This window comes from Arachis stenosperma, chromosome 2, assembly GCF_014773155.1.
Source record: "Arachis stenosperma cultivar V10309 chromosome 2, arast.V10309.gnm1.PFL2, whole genome shotgun sequence".
NCBI classification, from domain to species: Eukaryota; Viridiplantae; Streptophyta; class Magnoliopsida; order Fabales; family Fabaceae; genus Arachis; species Arachis stenosperma.
In genome coordinates, this window is record NC_080378.1 from 44,458,542 (window position 1) to 44,481,007 (window position 22,466).

General features: G+C 37.6%; 1 protein-coding gene and 1 non-coding gene across 2 annotated transcripts; both read right to left on the minus strand.

Annotated features, from left to right (window-relative positions):
• Nucleotides 1–1,660: 1,660 nt before the first annotated feature.
• On the minus strand, nucleotides 1,661–2,602 carry LOC130962834 (zinc finger BED domain-containing protein RICESLEEPER 2-like). The gene is made up of 3 exons (XM_057888998.1): nucleotides 2,176–2,602; nucleotides 2,043–2,109; nucleotides 1,661–1,979 (listed from the first exon to the last, which is right to left on the minus strand). The coding sequence occupies exons 1-3, from the start codon at nucleotides 2,600–2,602 to the stop codon at nucleotides 1,661–1,663; spliced, it is 813 nt and encodes a 270-aa protein (XP_057744981.1).
• A 10,059-nt stretch (nucleotides 2,603–12,661) lies between these two features.
• LOC130963986 (small nucleolar RNA R71) lies at nucleotides 12,662–12,769 on the minus strand. Its single transcript, XR_009080101.1, has one exon. It is a non-coding gene; the product is annotated as a small nucleolar RNA R71 (small nucleolar RNA).
• Nucleotides 12,770–22,466: the final 9,697 nt, after the last annotated feature.

Here is a 22,466-nt window from a genome sequence, read left to right on the forward strand (position 1 = left end):
AAGAGAATATTTCACGTCTCTAATGCCCAAAGAACAAGTGCATGCTGACGAACGGATTTCCTATCGGTAAAGAAATATAAAAATATAATCGCGTTGTAAGTATAGCTTCTAAACCAACAGAAAATCCTTTCGTACAAATGTTTGGTTGTCACAAGTAACAAACCCAATAAAATTTATAAACCGAAGTATTCAAACCTCGGGTCGTCTTCTCAAGGAATTGCAGGGAAGTGTGTTTTATTATTGGTTATAGAAAATAGTATTTTTGGGTTTTAAAAAGGTTTGAACAAGAGAAATAAATTGCAGGTAAGTCAAGTGGATAAATCAATTTAACACCAAAAGTCCTAGTCAACTCCTGAGGAAAGACTAGAGTTATAGGAATCTAAATCAATCAGCAAAGATATCAATTATCAATCACGATGAGTTTGACAACTCAAGAGTTACCAATTAATCAATAAAAGCCAAGAATGTAGAAAGCTAAATTAAAATCATGAATATCTGGAATACCTCAAATTACATTAATAAAAGAAATCAGATCCAACATGGAAAAGTTCATAAATTAAATTGGAAAAATAAATAAAAAGAACATTGAACCTGTGATTGAAGAAGATGAAAATATTCCTAAATCCTTTAAGAGGAATCTTAATCATAAATCCTAAGAGAGAGGAGAGAACCTCTCTCTCTAAAAACTACATCTCAATTATGAAAAGTGAATTATTATCTGATATATTGAGTCTCTGCATGTTCCCTGACTTTAATATGTGTTTTTGGGCCAAAATCTGGGTCAAAATGCGGCCCAAAATCATCTTCAGTGTATTCTGTAATTTTGGCAGATCGCGCATGTCACGCGTACGCATCGCTAGGGGTGTAATTGGTTCGGTTTGGTTCGATTTTGGACCGAAAAACCAACCGAACTGACCTGATCGGTTGTACATTGATACCAACCATTCGGTTGGCTGCTTTCTGGACAACCGAACCGAACCGAACCGAACCAACAGCAGTTTGGTTCGGTCGGTTTTTTCTGTTTTTTTATACCTAATAAACAGAATTTAAAATATCATAAAATGAAGTTTAAAACCTTCAATAAACTAGAATAACAAGAGTATATCACATCCAAATCCAATACAAATTCAACTTAATTAAATATAAAACAAAGGCAATTAAAAATGTCTAGCAAAACAACAAAAATAAACACACTTTAAACCGCCACAGTCACTTTAAAACAAATAAAAACCAAACAGCCAGTCAACCACCATGCTTAATCTGAATCCACACCAGACTCATCCTCATCTTCTTCGGTTGGTGCAATTTCTACAAAAATAAAACAAGAAAATCAATATAGATTATAAATATAATATAGATTATAGATTATAAACATAAACCTTGAAAGGAACCACAAATTTCTTTTTTCCATACCTAATTCAAGTTTCTCAAACTCTTCAATAAGCTCCTCAAAATCAGTTGTCATTGGAGAAGCACGAAGCCAATTTTGTGTGCATATCAATGCCTCAACTGTCTTTGGAGTTAAAGAACTCCTATAGTTGTTAAGCACTCTTCCACCAGTGCTAAATGCTGATTCTGAAGCAACAGTTGAGACCGGCATTGCTAAGACATCTCTAGCTATTTGGGATAAGATAGGATACCTGCTAGAATTTACCTTCCACTAATTCAATATGTCAAAAGTATTTTGATCACGAGGCTTTTCTAAACCATCCATCAAATACAAATCCACCTCATTCTTGTTGATGATCTCATGAAAATGCACCTCCTTAAAAAAATCACCAGCCATGTCGCCATCAGGTACTCCCACATCTGATGCACCATCCATTGTTGTTGAAGTAAAAGATCTTCCCCCATTATTTGCATTCATATAGCATTCAAACATCTTGGAGAAGGTTTCTTTCACTTTTGCACCCAAAAAATCAACATCATCTTTATCATATAGCTTTTCAAAGCTAAAGTTCACAAACTTCAACTTGTATCTAGGATCAAGAATCACACCAACAAAAACCATCATATTGATATTTTTAATGTTACCCTAGTACTTGTCATACTTAAGCTTCATCCTCTCAGCCATACTCCCAAGTAATGGATCTTGACTACCACAAGAAGCTTAGAACACACGCAAAATCATACAAAACTCATGAAAATATTGAGAAGAAGTCACAAGCAAACTACCAGACACACTCTTTGTAGCATCATGAAAAATTTTCAAGAATTCCATAAAGTGTTTTGCATTGTCCCAATCAGTATTCCTCGGAATACCACCTTGCATTAGAGCATATTCTGTATCTCTCTCCCCTAGCCTCTTGAACGCCTTTTGAAATTTTAAACCACTTTCAAGCATGGTGTATGTAGAGTTCCATCTAGTGGGAACATCGAGTTGAATAGTAAACTTGTCTTGTATCCTAGCTTCCTTAATGAAATTTTTGAACCTATTCATACGACTAGGGGAAGCACGCACATATCTAATAGCATTTCTTATCTTGCTAATAGATTCATGCATCTCTTTCAATCCATCATTAACAACAAGATTAAGAATATGTGCACAACACCTAACATGTAAATGCTCTCCTTTTAAAGGATGTAAATTCCAATCCTCCATTCTAGTTCTTAGGTAAGATATTGCAGTATCATTAGAACTAGCGTTATCAATAGTAATTGTGAACACTCTAGATATCCCCCACCCCAAAAGACATCTCTCATTTTTTCTACCAATTGTTTCTCCCTTGTGGTTTTTAATAAGAAAAAACTGATAATCCTCTTTTTCAATTTCCAATCATGATCAATGTAATGAGCAGTGAGACACATATAATTCAGATTTTGCACAGAAGTCCAACAATCAGTAGTTAAATAAACAGATTGATTCGGATGTTGAACACAATTTTCAACCTATTCTTTTCACTAATATAAAGATTCCAACAGTCCTTAGCAACAGTAATCCTTCCCGGAAGTGGAATTCTAGGTTGCACAATACTCATGTAGAATCTATATCCCTCCCCTCAACAAACTTGAATGGTAGCTCATCAACAATTATCATCCTAGCAAGGGCTTTTCTACACATTTCAGCATCAAAAGTATATGCAATAAATACCCCTTCACCCTCTTTTCTTTGTTGGAAGGTAAGGATTATTTGACTAGGGTCACCCAACTCCCAAGGAAATTTTTTACATTGGTTCAACAAATGATTACGCATATTAGTTGTACCATTTTTATGAGAGTCACATGCATATGATGCACCACACCAATTACATTTAGCCCTAGGATGTGATGGCTTGGACTTAGGATCCTTTGTAAAGTGTTCCCAAGTCCAAGATCTAGGTGTAGAAGGTTTTCTGTTACCTTCATTAGCTTTATCCTTGCTATCCTCTTCATCAGTTTCCACAGTGCTTGGAGATGGATTTGTTGGAGTTGCTCCCGGAGTTGCACCCACATTAGTTGAATGAACCTTCCTCTTCTTTTATCTAGGATGGGACGGGGGTTTGGTAAGCACGTTGCTGTCCGTTGAAAAATGTACCGCGGACTCAACAATTTCACCCCCAACTTCAGGCGTCCGCTCACTGGGCACCTCATTGCTTGTTGGCTGCATATATATAAACAGAACAATGAAAAATTAGCATTTTTAATTAATGAACAGCACCAAAAGTGTTGTTTCCAGCAGCAAAACCACAGCATCTCATAAGCAGCTTATGAAAAATTAGCATTTTAATTATATGCAGCCATATATATGCAGAACAAAACCACAGCAGCTCATAACATTCCACAACTAGCTAGTTTATTTGCATCATATAATACTCACTAACTGCCATATAATCAACAGAATTTAAATTCATTAACAGCTCTAACAGTCCGCCAAAACAAGCATCATTGGATTTAAAAATAACATATTCTAACAAGTAGAAGGCAAGTTTTTATTTCACAAGCAATGTATTCAATGAGTGTCTCTATTTTTCATCCAGGAAAAAAATTAAAATAAAAAAATAAAGCGATGCATTATCCAGCCAATTCTATTTTATATATACCTTGTTATGTATATGACATTATTATTACAGAAAATTACTCTACACAAATTACTCTAATGATTTAGCCATTGCACAAAATCTTCACATTAAAGTATCTTGGTTCCTTATCATATTTTCTTGGAATTAAAGTTCATAGAACAGATTCTGTGCAGTTTGTCCCAAACAAAATATATAATAGACCTTCTATCAAAATTGGGAATGAGTGAAGCTAGTCCAATGCCTATCTCAATGATTTCATCCTTAAAATTACTATCAACTGGATTAGAGAAGTTTAATAGTAACGAAAGTTAGCCAGTTCATGCATAGTCCACTTTTAACTCATTGGAAAGTTGTAAAATGTATTGTAAGATATTTGCACGGCACCAAGGATTGTGGTTTAATTATACACAAGTGTTCAGATTATTGTGTTTATCTTGGTACTAATTTAATCTCTTGGTCGTATAGAAAGCAAACCCAATCTCCATATCGACTACTAAAGCTGAATTCTAAAGTTTGACAGCTTGTGAAGCAGAGATCACATGGGTTTAGAATCTACTTCAAAAATTAAACATCAAACTTCTTATTATTTCACAAGCAATGTATTCAATGAATGTCTCTATTTTTCATCCAGGAGAAAAATGAAAATAAAAAAAGAAAGCGATGTATGATCCTGTGAGTTCTTGATGCAGCCAATACAAACAGAATTTCTAAAAACAGAATTTCTAAAAAACATAACCACAATGGCACAAAGGCACAAACAGAATTTCTAAAAAATATAACCACAAACAGAATTTGTAAAAACATTTATTCAGGTTAAATCAAGCACAATATCACTAAACAGAATCTCTAAAAACAATTGTTTAGAATTTCTAACCTCCGAAAAAGACATTGTGGAGTTGCTTTTTGCAGGAGATGGCTTGGTGATAGGAGTGCTACTCGTCGCTCGAGTTGGACTGCGACAGCCACTGGAGTCTTGCTTGGCGACTGGACTACTGCTCGGTGACAGGACTGCTGCTCGGTGAATGGATTGCTACTCGGCGACGGCGACCCAGCGACGGCGTCCCTGCGACGGCGATGACTGAACGCCTTCGAGCAATGACTGGTGACTTCCTTGACGGTGGACACTGGACAGCACTCTCTGGCTCCCTCAGGGTCTCCTTCTCTCGAGCATGGAGGAATTAGAGGTGGAACCGTGGAAGAGAAGAAGAGAGCTAGGGTTCTGGATTCGCTGTTCGCGTAAAAGAGAAGAAGAAAGCTATGGTTGTGTGTGAAGTGGCCCTTTTATACCTAGGTTAAAGGGCAACTTAGTAAAAACACACCATTGAACCCTCATTCTTCAGTTCGGTCCAGTTCGGTTCGATTTCTGCCGAGCCAACCGAAAATCGAACCGAACCGATCGGTTTACTTCGAAAAAAACAAAAAAACCGATTTTTTCGATTTTTTAATCGGTTGTTGTAAAATTCGGTTCGGTTCTGCGATAATTTTTGGTCCGGTTCGGTAACTTACACCCCTAGAGACCTCTCATCTTTCTTACCAGTAACGATGCTGGCTACTCTACATTATCTGTTATCCTTTTTGCTGCTTCTTATTTAAAAAAAAACAAATATGTATCTGTAAATCATATAATTTTATATTTTAATATATATTTTATATTAATAAGTAATTTTAGTATATATTTAAAATTGATTAATTTTTTACCCATTACTTTCAATTAGTTACATTTTGTTTACTAGTTTTATTGTTAGAGTATCAGAATTTTGGAGGATTTGTTGGTTCTACAAAATTTTTAAATTTGTTATATTTTGAATATTCATGTAAAATTAATAATTAAAATTATTTAATAATTTAATAAATTTAATTAAATTATAATTTTATTTATTAATTTTATATAAAAATATCTGTATATAAATTTTTATTACATTTAATATTTTTAAATTTTAAATTTTATTATATTATTTAAATTTTTATTTTTAATACTTTAGTAAAATGTAAATTCGTAAAAGAATGTAAAAGAATTTTCCAAATTTCTCCTTTTACACTAGAAATTTTAATACAATTTTTTAAAAGCATTATTTAAAAAAAGGACATCTTTACCTTTAGAATTTCATTTTAAATTTTTACACCAAATAGTTTCTTTTAATTTTTTTTATCGTGAATGATTGAAATTTTTTTGAAAACATAAAACAATTTTAAAATTGAATTTTGTTCAATGTTTTATATATAAATTTAAAAAAAAAATTAAATAAAAAATTATTCACCATAGAAAAAATTGTTTATCACTTATAAAAAATCTGATTTTTTTATTATTTTTATTACGCTTTTTAAATCACGTCATTAAAGTTCAGGAGATTTGAACCGGTAACTGCTTAACTAGTTTTTGGTTTGCCGTTTAGCGCTAAAACGACCAAAACCAATTTTCAAAACCCCATGTCCCACGTAGCTTCCCCCCAAAACGCACCGATTCTCAGATGAGAAACTCTTATCACTCATCACTAGGGGAGTAATCGGTTCGGTTTGGTTCGGTTTTGGACCGAAAACTAACCAAACCGACCTGATCGGTTGTACATTGATACCAACCATTCGGTTGGCTACTTTTTGGACAACCGAACCGAACCGAACCGAACCAACAGCGGTTTGGTTCGGTCAGTTTTTTTGGTTTTTTTATACCTAATAAACAAAATTTAAAATATCATAAAATGAAGTTTAAAACCTTCAATAAACTAGAAAAACAAGAGTATATCACATCCAAATTCAATACAAATTCAACTTAATTAAATATAAAACAAAGGCAATTAAAAATGTCTAGCAAAACAACAAAAATAAACACACTTTAAACCGCAATAGTTACTTTAAAACAAATAAAAACCAAATAGCCAGTCAACCACCATGCTTAATCTGAATCCACACCAAACTCAACCTCATCTTCTCCAGTTGGTGCAATTTTTTCAAAAATAAAACAAGAAAATTAATATAGATTATAAATATAATATAGATTATAGATTATAAACATAAACCATGAAAGGAACTAAAAATTTCATTTTTGCATACCTAATTCAAGTTTCTCAAACTCTTCAATAAGCTCCTCAAAATCAGTTGTCATTGGAGAAGCACGAAGCCAATTTTGTGTGCATATCAATGCGTCAACTGTCTTTGGAGTTACAGAACTCCTATAGTTGTTAAGCACTCTTCCACCAGTGCTAAAAGCTGATTCTGAAGCAACAGTTGAGACCGACATTGCTAAGACATCTCTAGCTATTTGGGATAAGATAGGATACTTGCTAGAATTTACCTTCCACCAATTCAATATGTAAAAAGTATTTTCAAGAATTCCATAAAGTGCTTTGCATTGTCCCAATCAATATTCCTCAGCATACCACCTTGCATTAGAGCATATTCTGTATCTCTCTCCCCTAGCCTCTTGAACGCCTTTTGAAACTTCAAACCACTTTCAAGCATGGTGTATGTAGAGTTCCATCTAGTGGGAATATCGAGTTGAATAGTACACTTGTCTTGTATCCCAGCTTCCTTAATGAAATTTTTGAACCTATTCATACGACTAGGGGAAGGACGCACATATCTAATAGCATTTCTTATCTTGCTAATAGATTCATGCATCTCTTTCAATCCATCATTAACAACAAGATTAAGAATATGTGCACAACACCTAACATGCAAATGCTCTCCTTTCAAAGGATGTAAATTCCAATCCTCCATTCTAGTTCTTAGGTAAGATATTGCAGTATCATTAGAACTAGCGTTATCAACAGTAATTGTGAACACTCTAGGTATCCCCCACCCCAAAAGACATCTCTCAATTTTTCTACCAATTATTTCTCCCTTGTGGTTTTTAATAAGACAAAAATTGATAATCCTCTTTTGCAATTTCCAATCATGATCAATGTAATGAGCAGTGAGACACATATAATTCAGATTTTGCACAGAAGTCCAACAATCAGTAGTTAAACAAACAGATTGATTCGGTTTCTTGAACACAGTTTTCAACCTATTCTTCTCACTAATATAAAGATTCCAATAGTCCTTAGCAACAGTAGTCCTTCCCGGAAGTGGAAATCTAGGTTGCACAATACTCATATAGAATCTAAATCCATCCCCCTCAACAAACTTGAATGGTAGCTCATCAACAATTATCATCCTAGCAAGGGCTTTTCTACACATTTCAGCATCAAAAGTAACTGTAGTAAATACCCCTTCACCCTCTTTTTTTTGTTGGAAGGTAAGGATTGTTTGACTAGGGTCACCCGACTCCCTAGGAAATTTTTTACATTGGTTCAACAAATGATAACGCATATTAGTTGTACCATTTCTATGAGAGTCACATGCATATGATGCACCACACTAATTACATTTAGCCCTAGGATGTGATGGCTTGGACTTAGGATCCTTTGTAAAGTGTTCCCAAGTCCAAGATCTAGGTCTAGAAGGTTTTCTGTTACCTTCATTAGCTTCATCCTTGCTATCCTCTTCATTAGTTTCCACAGTGCTCAGAGATGGATTTTTTGGAGTTGCTCCCGGAGTTGCACCCGCATTAGTTGAATGAACCTTCCTCTTCTTTGATCTAGGATGGGGCGGGGGTTTGGTAAGCACGCCGCTGTCCGATGAAAAACGTACCGCAGACTCAACAATTTCACCCCTAACTTCAGGCGTCCGCTCACTGGGCACCTCATTGCTTGTTGGCTGCATATATATAAACAGAAAAATTAGCATTTTTAATTCTTGAACAGCACCAAAAGTTTTGTTTCCAGCAACAAAACCACAACAGCTCATAAGGAGCTTATGAAAAATTAGCATTTTTAATTATATGCAGCCATATATATGCAGAACAAAACCACAATAGCTCATAACATTCCTGATGAGCGGATAATTTGTACCCTTTTTGGCATTGTTTTTAGTGTGTTTTTAGTATGATCTAGTTAGTTTTTAGTATATTTTTATTAGTTTTAAGTTAAAATTCACTTTTCTGGACTTTACTATGAGTTTGTGTGTTTTTCTGTGATTTCAGGTATTTTCTGGCTGAAATTGAGGGACCTGAGCAAAAATCTGATTCAGAGACTGAAAAGGACTGCATATGCTGTTGGATTCTGACCTCCCTGCACTCGAAGTGGATTTTCTGGAGCTACAAAAGCCCAATTGGCGCGATCTCAACGGCGTTGGAAATTAGACATCCTGGGCTTTCCAGCAATATATGATAGTTCATACTTTGCCCAAGATTTGATGGCCCAAACCGGCGTTCAAAGTCACCCTCAGAAATTCCAGCGTTAAACGCCGGAACTGGCACCTAAATGGGAGTTAAACGCCCAAACTGGCATAAAAGCTGGCGTTTAACTCCAAGAAGAGTCTCTACACGAAATTGCTTCATTGCTCAGTCCAAGCACACACTAAGTGGGCCCGGAAGTGGATTTTTATGTCATTTACTCATCTCTGTACACCCTAGGCTACTAGTTTTCTATAAATAGGACCTTTTGCTATTGTATTAGAGGGCCTTTTGATCATGTTTTTATGATTGAATTCACTTTGGGAGGCTGGCAATTCGGCCATGCCTAGACCTTATTCTTATGTATTTTCAACGGTGGAGTTTCTACACACCATAGATTAAGGTGTGGAGCTCTGCTGTACCTCGAGTATTAATGCAATTACTATTGTTCTTCTATTCAATTCCGCTTGTTCTTTGTCCAAGATATCACTTGTTCTTCAACTTGATGAATGTGATGATCCGTGACACTCATCATCATTCTCACTTATGAACAAAGTGACTGACAACCACTTCTGTTCTACAAGCAATCAAGGCTCTAGTGAATATCTCTTGGATTCCTGATACACGATGCATGGTTGATCGCCTGACAACCGAGTGCTCGCCTGACAAACGAGCCAGCCATTCCGTGAGATCAGAGTCTTCGTGGTATAGGCGAGAACTGATGGCGGCATTCAAGAGAATCCGGAAGGTCTAAACCTTGTCTGTGGTATTCTGAGTAGGATTCAATGATTGAATGACTGTGACGTGCTTCAAACTCCTAGCAGGCGGGGGCGTTAGTGACAGACGCAAAAGAATCACTGGATTCTATTCCGGCCTGACCGAGAACCGACAGCTGATTAGCCATATGCTGTGACAGAGCATGGGAACATTTTCACTGAGAGGATGGGAGGTAGCCACTGACAACGGTGAAACCCTACATAAGCTTGCCATGGAAAGGAGTAAGAAGGATTGGATGAAGACAGTAGGAAAGCAGAGAGACGGAAGGGAAGGCATCTTCATACGCTTATCTGAAGTTCCTACCAATGAATTACATAAGTACCTCTATCTTTATCTTTATGCTTTATTCGTATACCACTATACCCATTTGAGTCTGCCTGACTAAGATTTACAAGGTGACCATAGCTTGCTTCATACCAACAATCTCCGTGGGATCGACCCTTACTCGCGTAAGGTTTATTACTTGGACGACCCAGTGCACTTGCTGGTTAGTTGTGCAAAGTTGTGTTTATGCCATGGTATTGAGCACCAAGTTCTTGGGGCCATTACTAGGGATTATTTGAGTTGTGAAAAGTAGTGATCACAATTTCGCGCACCAAGTTTTTGGCGCCGTTGCCGGGGATTGTTCGAGTATGGACAACTGACGGTTCATCTTGTTGCTTAGATTAGGTATTTTTTTCTTCAGAGTTCTTAAGAATGAATTCTAGTGTTTCAAGGTGATGTTCTTATCATCACCAAAGCTGATTGATTTTCATCAATTTAGCTCTTGAATGCAATGTCCTGCTGAAGCTTGGCTAGCCATGTCTAATCCCTTTAGACAAAAGCTTTAGACTAACATTGCATGATTCCTGGAATTCTCATTAAGAATTTTGATCCTTTTATTTTCTTTTACATATAATTTTCGAAAAAGCACAAAAAAATTACAAAATCATAAAAACCAAAAATATTTTATGTTTCTTGTTTGAGTCTAGTGTCTCATCTTAAGTTTGGTGTCAATTGCATGCATTCATTCATGTGTCTTAAGGATCTTCAAGTAATTCTTGATTATTTCTTACTTTGATCTTTGAATTCTCTTGACTTGAGTGTTTTGTGTGTCTCATATGCATTCTCATTAGTGTCAGTAGTATACAAACTGCTAAGTTTGGTGTCTTGCATGCATTGTTATTTGATTTTAGTTGCATTTTGATTATTAAAAAATCCAAAAATATTTTTAATTTGTGTCTTCTCAAGTCAATAATACAGAGAATTAAAGATTCAGAATATACAGCAGAGGAATTGCACAAAAAAAGCTGGGCGTTCAAAACGCCCAGTGAAGAAGGACAGACTGGCGTTTAAACGCCAGCCAGGGTACTTGGTTGGGCGTTTAACGCCCAAAAGGGTATAGTTTTGGGCGTTAAACGCCAGAATGTGCACCATTCTGGGCGTTTAACGCCAGGATGGCACAAGAGGGAAGATTTTGTTTTCAAATCAATTTTTTTCAAGTTTTCAAAGTTTTTCAAAATCAAATCTTTTTCATATCATATCTTTTCAATCAAATGTTTTCAATCAAATGTTTTCAAAATCAATTTCTTTCCTTTTTCAAAGATACTTGCTATCAATTAATGATTTGATTCAACATTTCAAGTATGTTGCCTTTTCTGTTGAGAAAGGTTTAATGTTTGAATCATATCTTTTCTTGATAGGCAAGTCATTAATTTTTAAAATCAAATCTTTTTAAAAATTGTTTTCAAATAATATCTTCTCAATCACATATTTTTTTTAAAACCAATCATATCTTCTTAACCTCATCTTTTTCAAAATAGTTTTCAATCAAATCTTTTTGACTTCTAATTTCAAAATCTTTTTTAAAAATCACTTGATTTCTTTCCCACTTTTATTTTCGAAAATCAATTAGTGTTTTTCAAAATGTTTTCAAAGTCTTTTACTTAATTTTCGAAAATTCTCTTCCCCTCTTCCCACATCCTTCTATTTATAGAGTACCACTCCTTCTCAATGCACAATTCGAACTCTATCTGATTAAGTTCGAGTTTTTCTACCTCTTTCTTCTATTTTTCTGTTCTTCTGACACCTCAAGGAATCTCTATACTGTGACATAGAGGATTCCACATTTTCTTGTTCTCTTCTCTTTCATATGAGCAGGAGCAGAGACAAAGGCATTCTTGTTGAAGCTGACCCTGAACCTTAAAGGACCATGAAGCGAAAGCTAAGAGAAGCTAAGGCACAATTCTCTATAGAGGACCTAACAGAAATCTTCAAAGAAGAAGAAGACATGGCAGCCGAAAACAACAACAATGCAAACAATGCAAGGAAGGTGCTGGGTGACTTTACTGCACCTACTCCCGACTTCTATGGGAGAAGCATCTCTATCCCTGCCATTGGAGCAAACAACTTTGAGCTTAAGCCTCAATTAGTTTCTCTAATGCAACAGAATTGCAAGTTTCATGGACTTCCATTGGAAGATCCTCATCAGTTCTTAGCTGAATTCTTGCAAATCTGTGACACTGTCAAGACCAATGGGGTTGACCCTGAGGTCTACAGACTTATGCTATTCCCTTTTGCTGTAAGAGACAGAGCTAGGACATGGTTGGACTCACAACCTAAAGAAAGCCTGGACTCATGGGAAAAGCTAGCCAATGCCTTCTTGGCAAAGTTCTTTCCACCTCAAAAATTGAGTAAGCTTAGAGTGGAAGTCTAAACCTTCAGACAGAAGGATGGGGAATCCCTCTATGAAGCTTGGGAAAGATACAAACAATTGATCAGAAAATGTCCTTCTGACATGCTTTCTGAATGGAGCATCATAGGTATTTTCTATGATGGTCTCTCTGAACTATCCAAGATGTCTTTGGATAGCTCTGCTGGAGGATCTCTTCATTTGAAGAAGACGCCTACAGAAGCTCAAGAGCTAATTGAAATGGTTGCAAATAACCAATTCATGTACACTTCTGAAAGGAATCCTGTGAACAATTGGACTAATAAGAAGAAAGGAGTTCTTGAGATTGATACTCTGAATGCCATTTTGGCTCAGAACAAGATATTGACTCAACAAGTCAATTTGATTTCTCAAAGTCTGTCTGGAATGCAAAGTGCACCAAGCAGTACTAAGGATGCTTCATCTAAAGAAGAAGCTTATGATCCTGAGAACCCTTCAATGGAAGAGGTGAATTACCTAGGAGAACCCTATGGAAACACCTATAATTCTTCATGGAGAAATCACCCAAATTTCTCATGGAAGAATCAAGAGAAACCTCAACAAGGTTTCAACAACAATAATGGTGGTAGAAACAGGTTTAGCAATGGCAAGCCTTTTCCATCATCTTCTCAGCAACAGACAGAGAATTCTAAGCAGAACCCCTCTGACTTAGCAACTATGGTCTCTGATCTAATCAAAACCACTCAAAGTTTCATGACTGAAACAAGGTCCTCCATTAGGAATTTGGAGGCACAAGTGGGACAGTTGAGCAAGAAAATTACTGAACTCCCTCCTAGTACTCTCCCAAGCAATACAGAGGAAAATCCAAAAGAAGAGTGCAAGGCCATCAACATGGCCGAATTTGGAGAGGAAGGAGAGGAAGTGAACGCCACTGAGGAAGACCTCAATGGGCGTGCACTGACCTCCATTGAGTTCCCCAATGAGGAACCATGGGAATCTGAAGCTCAAAATGAGACCATAGAGATTCTATTGGACTTACTTCTGCCATTCATGAGCTCTGATGAGTATTCTTCCTCTGAAGAGGATGAGTATGTCACTGAAGAGCAAGTTGCTAAATACCTTGGAGCAATCATGAAGCTAAATGACAAGTTATTTGGAAATGAGACTTGGGAGAATGAACCTCCTTTGCTCACCAAAGAACTAGATGACTTGTCTAGGCAGAAATTACCTCAAAAGAGACAAGATCCTGGGAAGTTTTCAATACCTTGTACCATAGGCACCATAACCTTCAAGAAGGCTCTGTGTGACTTAGGGTCAAGTGTAAACCTCATGCCTCTCTCTGTAATGGAGAAGCTAGGGATCTTTGAGGTGCAAGCTGCAAGAATCTCATTAGAGATGGCAGACAACTCAAGAAAACAAGCTCATGGACTTGTAGAGGATGTTTTGGTGAAGATTGAAGACCATTACATCCCTGCTGATTTCATAGTCCTAGAGACTGGGAAGTGCATGGATGAAACCATCATCCTTGGCAAACCCTTCCTAGCCACAGCAAAGGCTGTGATTGATGTTGATAGAGGCGAACTGATCATTCAAGTGAATGAAGAATCCTTTGTGTTTAAGGCTCAAGGATATCCCTCTGTCACCATGGAGAGGAAGCAGGAAGAGCTTCTCTCAAATCAGAGTCAAACAGAGCCCCCACAGTCAAACTCTAAGTTTGGTGTTGGGAGGTTCCAACATTGCTCTGAGAAAATGTGAGGCTCCATGAGAGTCCTCTGTCAAGCTACTGACATTAAAGAAGTGCTTGTTGGGAGGCAACCCAATGTTATATGTTATCTATTTCTCTTTGTTATTTTATGTTTTTTGTAGGTTGATGATCATGAGAAGTCACAAATCAATTGAAAAAGCAAAAACAGAATGAAAAACAGAAAGAAAAATAGCACACCCTGGAGGAAGAACCCACTGGCGTTTAAACGCCAGTGAGGCTAGCAGTTGGGCGTTTAACGCCCAGTCTGGCACCATTCTGGGCGTTTAACGCCAGAAAGGGGCACCAGACTGGCGTTAAACGCCAGAAAAGGGCAAGAACCTGGCGTTAAACGCCAGGAATGGGCACCAGCCCGGTGTTTAACGCCAGAAATGGCTCAAAACGTGATTTTGAATGCCATTTGGTGCAGGGATGACTTTTCCTTGACACCACAGGATCTGTGGATCCCACAGGATCCCCACCAACCCCACCACTCTCTCTCTCTTCTTCACCCATTCACCAATCACCTCAACTCCTCTTCCCCAAAAACCCTTCACCTATCCAATCCCATCTTTCTCTTCACCACTCACATCCATCCTTCATAAAACCCCACCTACCTTACCATTCAAATTCAAACCACTTTCCCTCCCAAACCCACCCATACATGACTGAACCATAAGCCCCTCCTCTCCTATATATACCCTTCTTCACCCCTTCATTTTCACACAACCTAAACACCACTTCTCCCCCTCTTTGGCCGAACACAAAAGCCATTCCCTTCTTCCTCATTTCTTCTTCTTCTACTCTCTTCTTTCCTCTTTTGCTCGAGGACGAGCAAACCTTTTAAGTTTGGTGTGGTAAAAACGTTGCTTTTTCGTTTTTCCATAACCATTTATGGCATCCAAGGCCGGAGAAACCTCTAGAAAGAGGAAAGGGAAGGCAAAAGCTTCTACCTCCGAGTCATGGGAGATGGAGAGATTCATCTCAAGGGTGCATCAAGACCACTTCTATGAAGTTGTGGCCTTGAAGAAGGTGATCCCCGAGGTCCCTTTTTCACTCAAAAAGGGTGAATATCCGGAGATCCGACATGAGATCCGAAGAAGAGGTTGGGAAGTTCTTACCAACCCCATTCAACAAGTCAGAATCTTAATGGTTCAAGAGTTCTATGCCAATGCATGGATCACCAAGAACCATGATCAAAGTGTGAACCCGGATCCAAAGAATTATCTTACTATGGTTCGGGGGAAATACTTGGATTTTAATCCGGAAAGTGTAAGGTTGGCATTCAATTTGGGGCAAAGAGATGAACATCCTTACACTAGAAGGGTCAACTTTGATCAAAGGTTGGACCAAGTCCTCACTGACATTTGTGAAGAGGGCGCCCAATGGAAGAGAGATCCAAGAGGGAAGCCGGTTCAATTGAGAAGGCATGACCTCAAACCCGTGGCTAGAGGATGGTTGGAGTTTATCCAACGCTCAATCATTCCCACTAGCAACCGGTCCGAAGTTACTCTAGACCGGGCCATCATGATTCATAGCATCATGACTGGAGAAGAAGTGGAAGTTCATGAGGTTATAGCCCAAGAACTCTATAAGGTGGCGGACAAGTCCTCTACCTTAGCAAGGTTAGCCTTTCCTCATCTCATTTGTCACCTCTGTTATTCAGTTGGAGTTGACATAGAGGGAGACATCCCCATTGATGAGGATAAGCCCATCACTAAGAAAAGGATGGAGCACACAAGAGACCCCTCTCATCATGAGATCCCTGAGATGCCTCAAGGTATGCACTTTCCTCCACAAAACTATTGGGAGCAACAAAACACCTCCCTAGGAGAATTGAGTTCCAACATGGGACAACTAAGGGTGGAGCATCAAGAACACTCCATCATCCTCCATGAAATTAGAGAAGATCAAAGAATCATGAGAGAGGAGCAACAAAGACAAGGAAGAGACATTGAGGAGCTCAAGCACTCCATAGGATCTTCAAGAGGAAGAAAGAGCCGCCATCACTAAGGTGGACCCGTTCTTTAATCTCCTTGTTCTTTATTTCCTGTTTTTCGAAAATTAATGCTTATGTCTGTCCATGTTTGTGTCTTGTGATCATTAGTGTCTTAGTGTCTATGCCTTAAAGTTATGAATGTCCTATGAATCCATCACCTTTCTTAAATAAAAAAAATGTTCTTAATTGAAAAAGAAAAAGAATTGCATGAATTTTGAATTTTATAGCAGTTTAATTATTTTGATGTGGTGGCATTACTTTTGTTTTCTGAATGTATGCTTAAACAGTGCATATGTCTTTTGAATTTGTGGTTCATGAATGTTGGCTCTTGAAAGAATGATGAAAAAGGAGACATATTACTGAGGATCTGAAAAATCATAAAAAAATGATTCTTGAAGAAAGAAAAAGCAGTGAATACAAAAAAAAAACCGAAAAAAAAAGAAAGAGAAAAAGAAAGAGAAAAAGAAAGAATAAAGTTGTGATCCAAGGCAAAAAGAGTGTGCTTAAGAACCCTGGACACCTCTAATTGGGGACTCTAGCAAAGCTGAGTCACAATCTGAAAAGGTTCACCCAATTATGTGTCTGTGGCATGTATGTATCCGGTGGTAATACTGGAAGACAGAGTGCTTTGGGCCACGGCCAAGACTCAATAAGTAGCTGTGTTCAAGAATCATCATACTTAACTAGGAGAATCAATAACACTATCTGGATTTTGAGTTCCTAAAGAAGCCAATCATTATGAATTTCAAAGGATAGAGTGAGATGCCAAAACTGTTCAGAGGCAAAAAGCTAAAAGCCCCGCTCATCTAATTAATACTGATCTTCATAGATGTTTTTGGAGTTCATTGCATATTCTTTTTTTATCTTATTTGATCTTCAGTTGCTTGAGGACAAGCAACAATTTAAGTTTGGTGTTGTGATGAGCGGATAATTTGTACCCTTTTTGGCATTGTTTTTAGTGTGTTTTTAGTATGATCTAGTTAGTTTTTAGTATATTTTTATTAGTTTTTAGTTAAAATTCACTTTTCTGGACTTTACTATGAGTTTGTGTGTTTTCCTGTGATTTCAGGTATTTTCTGGCTGAAATTGAGGGACCTGAGCAAAAATCTGATTCAGAGACTGAAAAGGACTGCAGATGCTGTTGGATTCTGACCTCCCTGCACTCGAAGTGGATTTTCTGGAGCTACAGAAGCCCAATTGGCGCGCTCTTAACGGCGTAGGAAAGTAGACATCCTGGGCTTTCCAGCAATATATGATAGTCCATACTTTGACCAAGATTTGATGGCCCAAACCGGCGTTCAAAGTCTCCCTCAGAAATTCCAGCGTTAAACGCCGGAACTGGCACCTAAATGGGAGTTAAACGCCCAAACTGGCATAAAAGCTGGCGTTTAACTCCAAGAAGAGTCTCTACACGAAATTGCTTCATTGCTCAGCCCAAGCACATACCAAGTGGGCCCGGAAGTGGATTTTTATGTCATTTACTCATCTCTGTACACCCTAGGCTACTAGTTTTCTATAAATAGGACCTTTTGCTATTGTATTAGAGGGCCTTTTGATAATGTTTTTATGATTGAACTCACTTTGGGAGGCTGGCCATTCGGCCATGCCTAGACCTTGTTCTTATGTATTTTCAACGGTGGAGTGTCTACACACCATAGATTAAGGTGTGGAGCTCTGCTGTACCTCGAGTATTAATGCAATTACTATTGTTCTTCTATTCAATTCTGCTTGTTCTTTGTCCAAGATATCACTTGTTCTTCAACTTGATGAATGTGATGATCCGTGACACTCATCATCATTCTCACTTATGAACAAAGTGACTGACAACCACTTCTGTTCTACAAGCAATCAAGGCTCTAGTGAATATCTCTTGGATTCCTGATACACGATGCATGGTTGATCGCCTGACAACCGAGTGCTCGCCTGACAAACGAGCCAGCCATTCCGTGAGATCAGAGTCTTCGTGGTATAGGCGAGAACTGATGGCGGCATTCAAGAGAATCCGGAAGGTCTAACCCTTGTCTGTGGTATTTTGAGTAGGATTCAATGATTGAATGACTGTGACGTGCTTCAAACTCCTAGTAGGCGGGGTGTTAGTGACAGACGCAAAAGAATCACTGGATTCTATTCCGGCCTGACCGAGAACCGACAACTGATTAGCCATATGCTGTGACAGAGCATGGGAACATTTTCACTGAGAGGATGGGAGGTAGCCACTGACAACGGTGAAACCCTACATAAGCTTGCCATGGAAAGGAGTAAGAAGGATTGGATGAAGACAGTAGGAAAGCAGAGAGACGGAAGGGAAGGCATCTTCATACGCTTATCTGAAGTTCCTACCAATGAATTACATAAGTACCTCTATCTTTATCTTTATGCTTTATTCGTATACCACTATACCCATTTGAGTCTGCCTGACTAAGATTTACAAGGTGACCATAGCTTGCTTCATACCAACAATCTCCGTGGGATCGACCCTTACTCGCGTAAGGTTTATTACTTGGACGACCCAGTGCACTTGCTGGTTAGTTGTGCAAAGTTGTGTTTATGCCATGGTATTGAGCACCAAGTTCTTGGGGCCATTACTAGGGATTATTTGAGTTGTGAAAAGTAGTGATCACAATTTCGCACACCAATTCCACAACTAGCTAGTTTATTTGCATCATTTAATACTCACTAACTGCCACATAATCAATAGAATTTAAATTCATTAACAGCTCTAACAGTCCGCCAAAATAGGCATAATTGGATTTAACAAGTAAAAGGCAAGTTATTATTTCACAAGCAATGTATTCAATGAATGTCTCTATTTTTCTTCTAGGAAAAAAATTAAAATAAAAAATAAAGCGATGCGTTATCCAGCCAATTCTATTTTATATATACCTTGTTATGTATATGACATTATTATTACAGAAAATTACTCTACACAAATTACTCTAATGATTCAGCCATTGCACAAAATCTTCACCTTAAAGGATCTTGGTTCCTTATCATATTTTCTTGGAATTGAAGTTCATAGGACAAATTCTGTGCAGTTTGTCCCAAACAAAATATATAATAGACCTTCTATCAAAATTGGGAATGAGTGAAGCTAGTCCAATGCCTATCTCAATGATTTCATCCCTAAAATTACTATGAACTGGATCTGAGAAGTTTAATAGTAACGAAAGTTAGCCAGTTCATGCATAGTCCACTTTTAGCTCATTGGAAAGTTGTAAAACATATTGTAAGATATTTGCAGGGCACCAAGGATCATGGTTTAATTATACACAAGTGTTCAGATTATTGTGTTTATCTTGGTACTAATTTAATCTCTTGGTCGTATAGAAAGCAAACCCAATCTCCATATCGACTTCTAAAGCTGAATTCTAAAGTTTGACAGCTTGTGAAGCAGAGATCACATGGGTTTAGAATCTACTTCAAAAATTAAACATCAAACTTCATATTATTTCACAAGCAATGTATTCACTGAATGTCTCTATTTTTCATCCAGGAAAAAAATGAAAATAAAAAAAGAAAGTGATGCATGATCCTGTGAGTTCTTGATGCAGCCAATACAAACAGAATTTCTAAAAACAGAATTTCTAAAAAACATAACCACAATGGCACAAAGGCACAAATAGAATTTCTAAAAAACATAACCACATACAAAATTTGTAAAAACAATTGTTCAGGTTAAATCAAGCACAATATCACTAAACAGAATCTCTAAAAACATATGTTCAGAATTTCTAGCCTCCGAAGAAGACATTGTGGAGTTACTTTTTGCAGGAGATGGCTTGGTGACCGGAGTGTTGCTCGTCGCTCGAGTTGGACTGTGACGGCCACTGGACTGCTGCTCGGTGACAGGACTGCTGCTTGGTGAATGGATTGCTCCTCGGCGACGGCGACCCAGCGACGGTGACCTGGTGACGGCGATGACTGAACACCTTCGAGCAGTGATCGGCGACTTCCTTGACGGTGGACACTGGATAGTACTCTCTGGCTCCCTCAAGGTCTCCTTCTCTCGAGCATGGAGGAATCAGAGGTGGAACCGTGGAAGAGAAGAAGAAAGCTAGGGTTTTGGATTCGCTGTTCGCGTAAAAGAGAAGAAGAAAGCTAGGGTTATGTGTGAAGTGGCCCTTTTATACCTAGGTTAAAGGGTAACTTTGTAAAAACACACCATTGAACCCTCATTCTTCGGTTTGGTCCGGTTCGGTTCGGTTTTTGCCGAGCCAACCAAAAACCAAACTGAAGCGATCGGTTTACTTAAAAAAAAAACAAAAAAATCGATTTTTTTGGTTTTCTAATCGGTTGTTGTAAAATTCGGTTCGGTTCTGCGATAATTTTCGGTCCGGTTCGGTAACTTACACCCCTACGCGTCGCTCACGTGTACGCGTCGTTTGACAATTTTCTTCTCCACGCGTGCGTGTCAGGTACGCTATCGCATCATTTGTGCGAACTCCATTCCACGCGTACGCGTCAAGCACGCGTACGCGTCTCTGTGATCTTGTCCAAATTGTGCGCACGTGTCAGCCATGCGTGTGCATCGCTGTCCGCTGGTTGTCTCCTTTATTTCTTGTGCTCCTTCCTTTTTTGCAAGCTTCCTCTCCATTCTCTAAGCCATTCCTGCCATATGAAGCCTGAAACACTTAACACACAGATCACAGCATTGAATAGTATAAAGGAGAATTAAAATACGTAATCAAAAGATCTCTAGGAAGCAAGTTTTCAACCATGGAATAAGCTTGGGAAGGAATTGTAAAATCATGCAAATCATATGAATAAGTGGGTGAAAAGCTGATAAAAACCACTCAATTAAACACAATATAAACCATAAAATAGTGGTTTATCAACCTCCCCACATCTAAACATTAGCATGTCCTCATGCTTAGCTTAAGGAGATAAAATAAATGAGTAGGGAAAAGCAAGACTCATGCAATGCAACCTATGAATGTGAATGCAACTACATGCTACAATGATTCTACCTACTTGGTGAAAAAGTAAATAAATCTTTCAAGAACAAATATGAACTGGATTTCACTAATTCAAATCACAAAATAAAGTACAAATAACTTGCAAGAAGAAAATAGCTCATGAAAGTAGGGAACAAGGAATCGAGCATCGAACCCTCACTAGAAGTGTATATACTCTAATCGCTCAGGTGTTTGAGGTTCGATTCTCTCAATTCTCTACTAATCTTGCTTTCCAAGGCTTGTTCTTCATCTAACAATCAACAAAAATTCAATGCACTGATACACATATCAAGAGGTCTTTTAAGGGTTGTAATGGGGTTAGGGTCAAGGTAGGATTGTATTTGGCCAAGTGGACTAAAATCTGAATCCTTAATTAACTTAAACTTTTCCCACCTAACTTAAGACAATCTATGTAATCACAATACAAGATCTAACTACCCATTAACTATGTTTACCACACATTCATGCATCCCAAATTTAAGTACAACTCATATGCATTGATATTATTACTTAACTTGGGGCTTTTTGTCCCCTTTTTATTATTTGCTTTTTTTTCTTTTTCTCTCTCTATATATATATATTTTTTTTCATTGCATATGATTAAGGTATTGAATGCATAAACATGTTCTTAACATTCTTTCACATTTTTAGAAAATTCTCACATACTCAATTCTCAGACCAAATGTTTCCAAACCCACTTTCCCCACACTTAATTCATGAGCACTTTCACTAGTCTAAGCTAATCAAGAATTCAAATTAAGGACATAATTGTTTTTTGCTTAGAGTTAGTGATGAGCTGAAGTAAAGAACAAAGGGGTAAAATAGGCTCAATATTGGTTTGAAAAGGATAATAAAAAGGTTAAGGCCATATGGGTATGTAAGCTGAGTGAAATAAGGCCTCAATCATATAAGTATATGCATACATTAAACAATGGAAATATAGAATCAAGCAAGACAAAGATCACAATTTTAGAGAGAACAAGACACACCAAAAATAAAATATTGGTTGATAGAATGCAACCAATTCAAATAGGCTCAGAATCTCACTGGTTTTGTGTGTTTGAGCTCTAAACCATGTTCCAATATAATATTTCTTTAGACAAGTTCGACAAAAAATTTAATTCAAATTAGTGA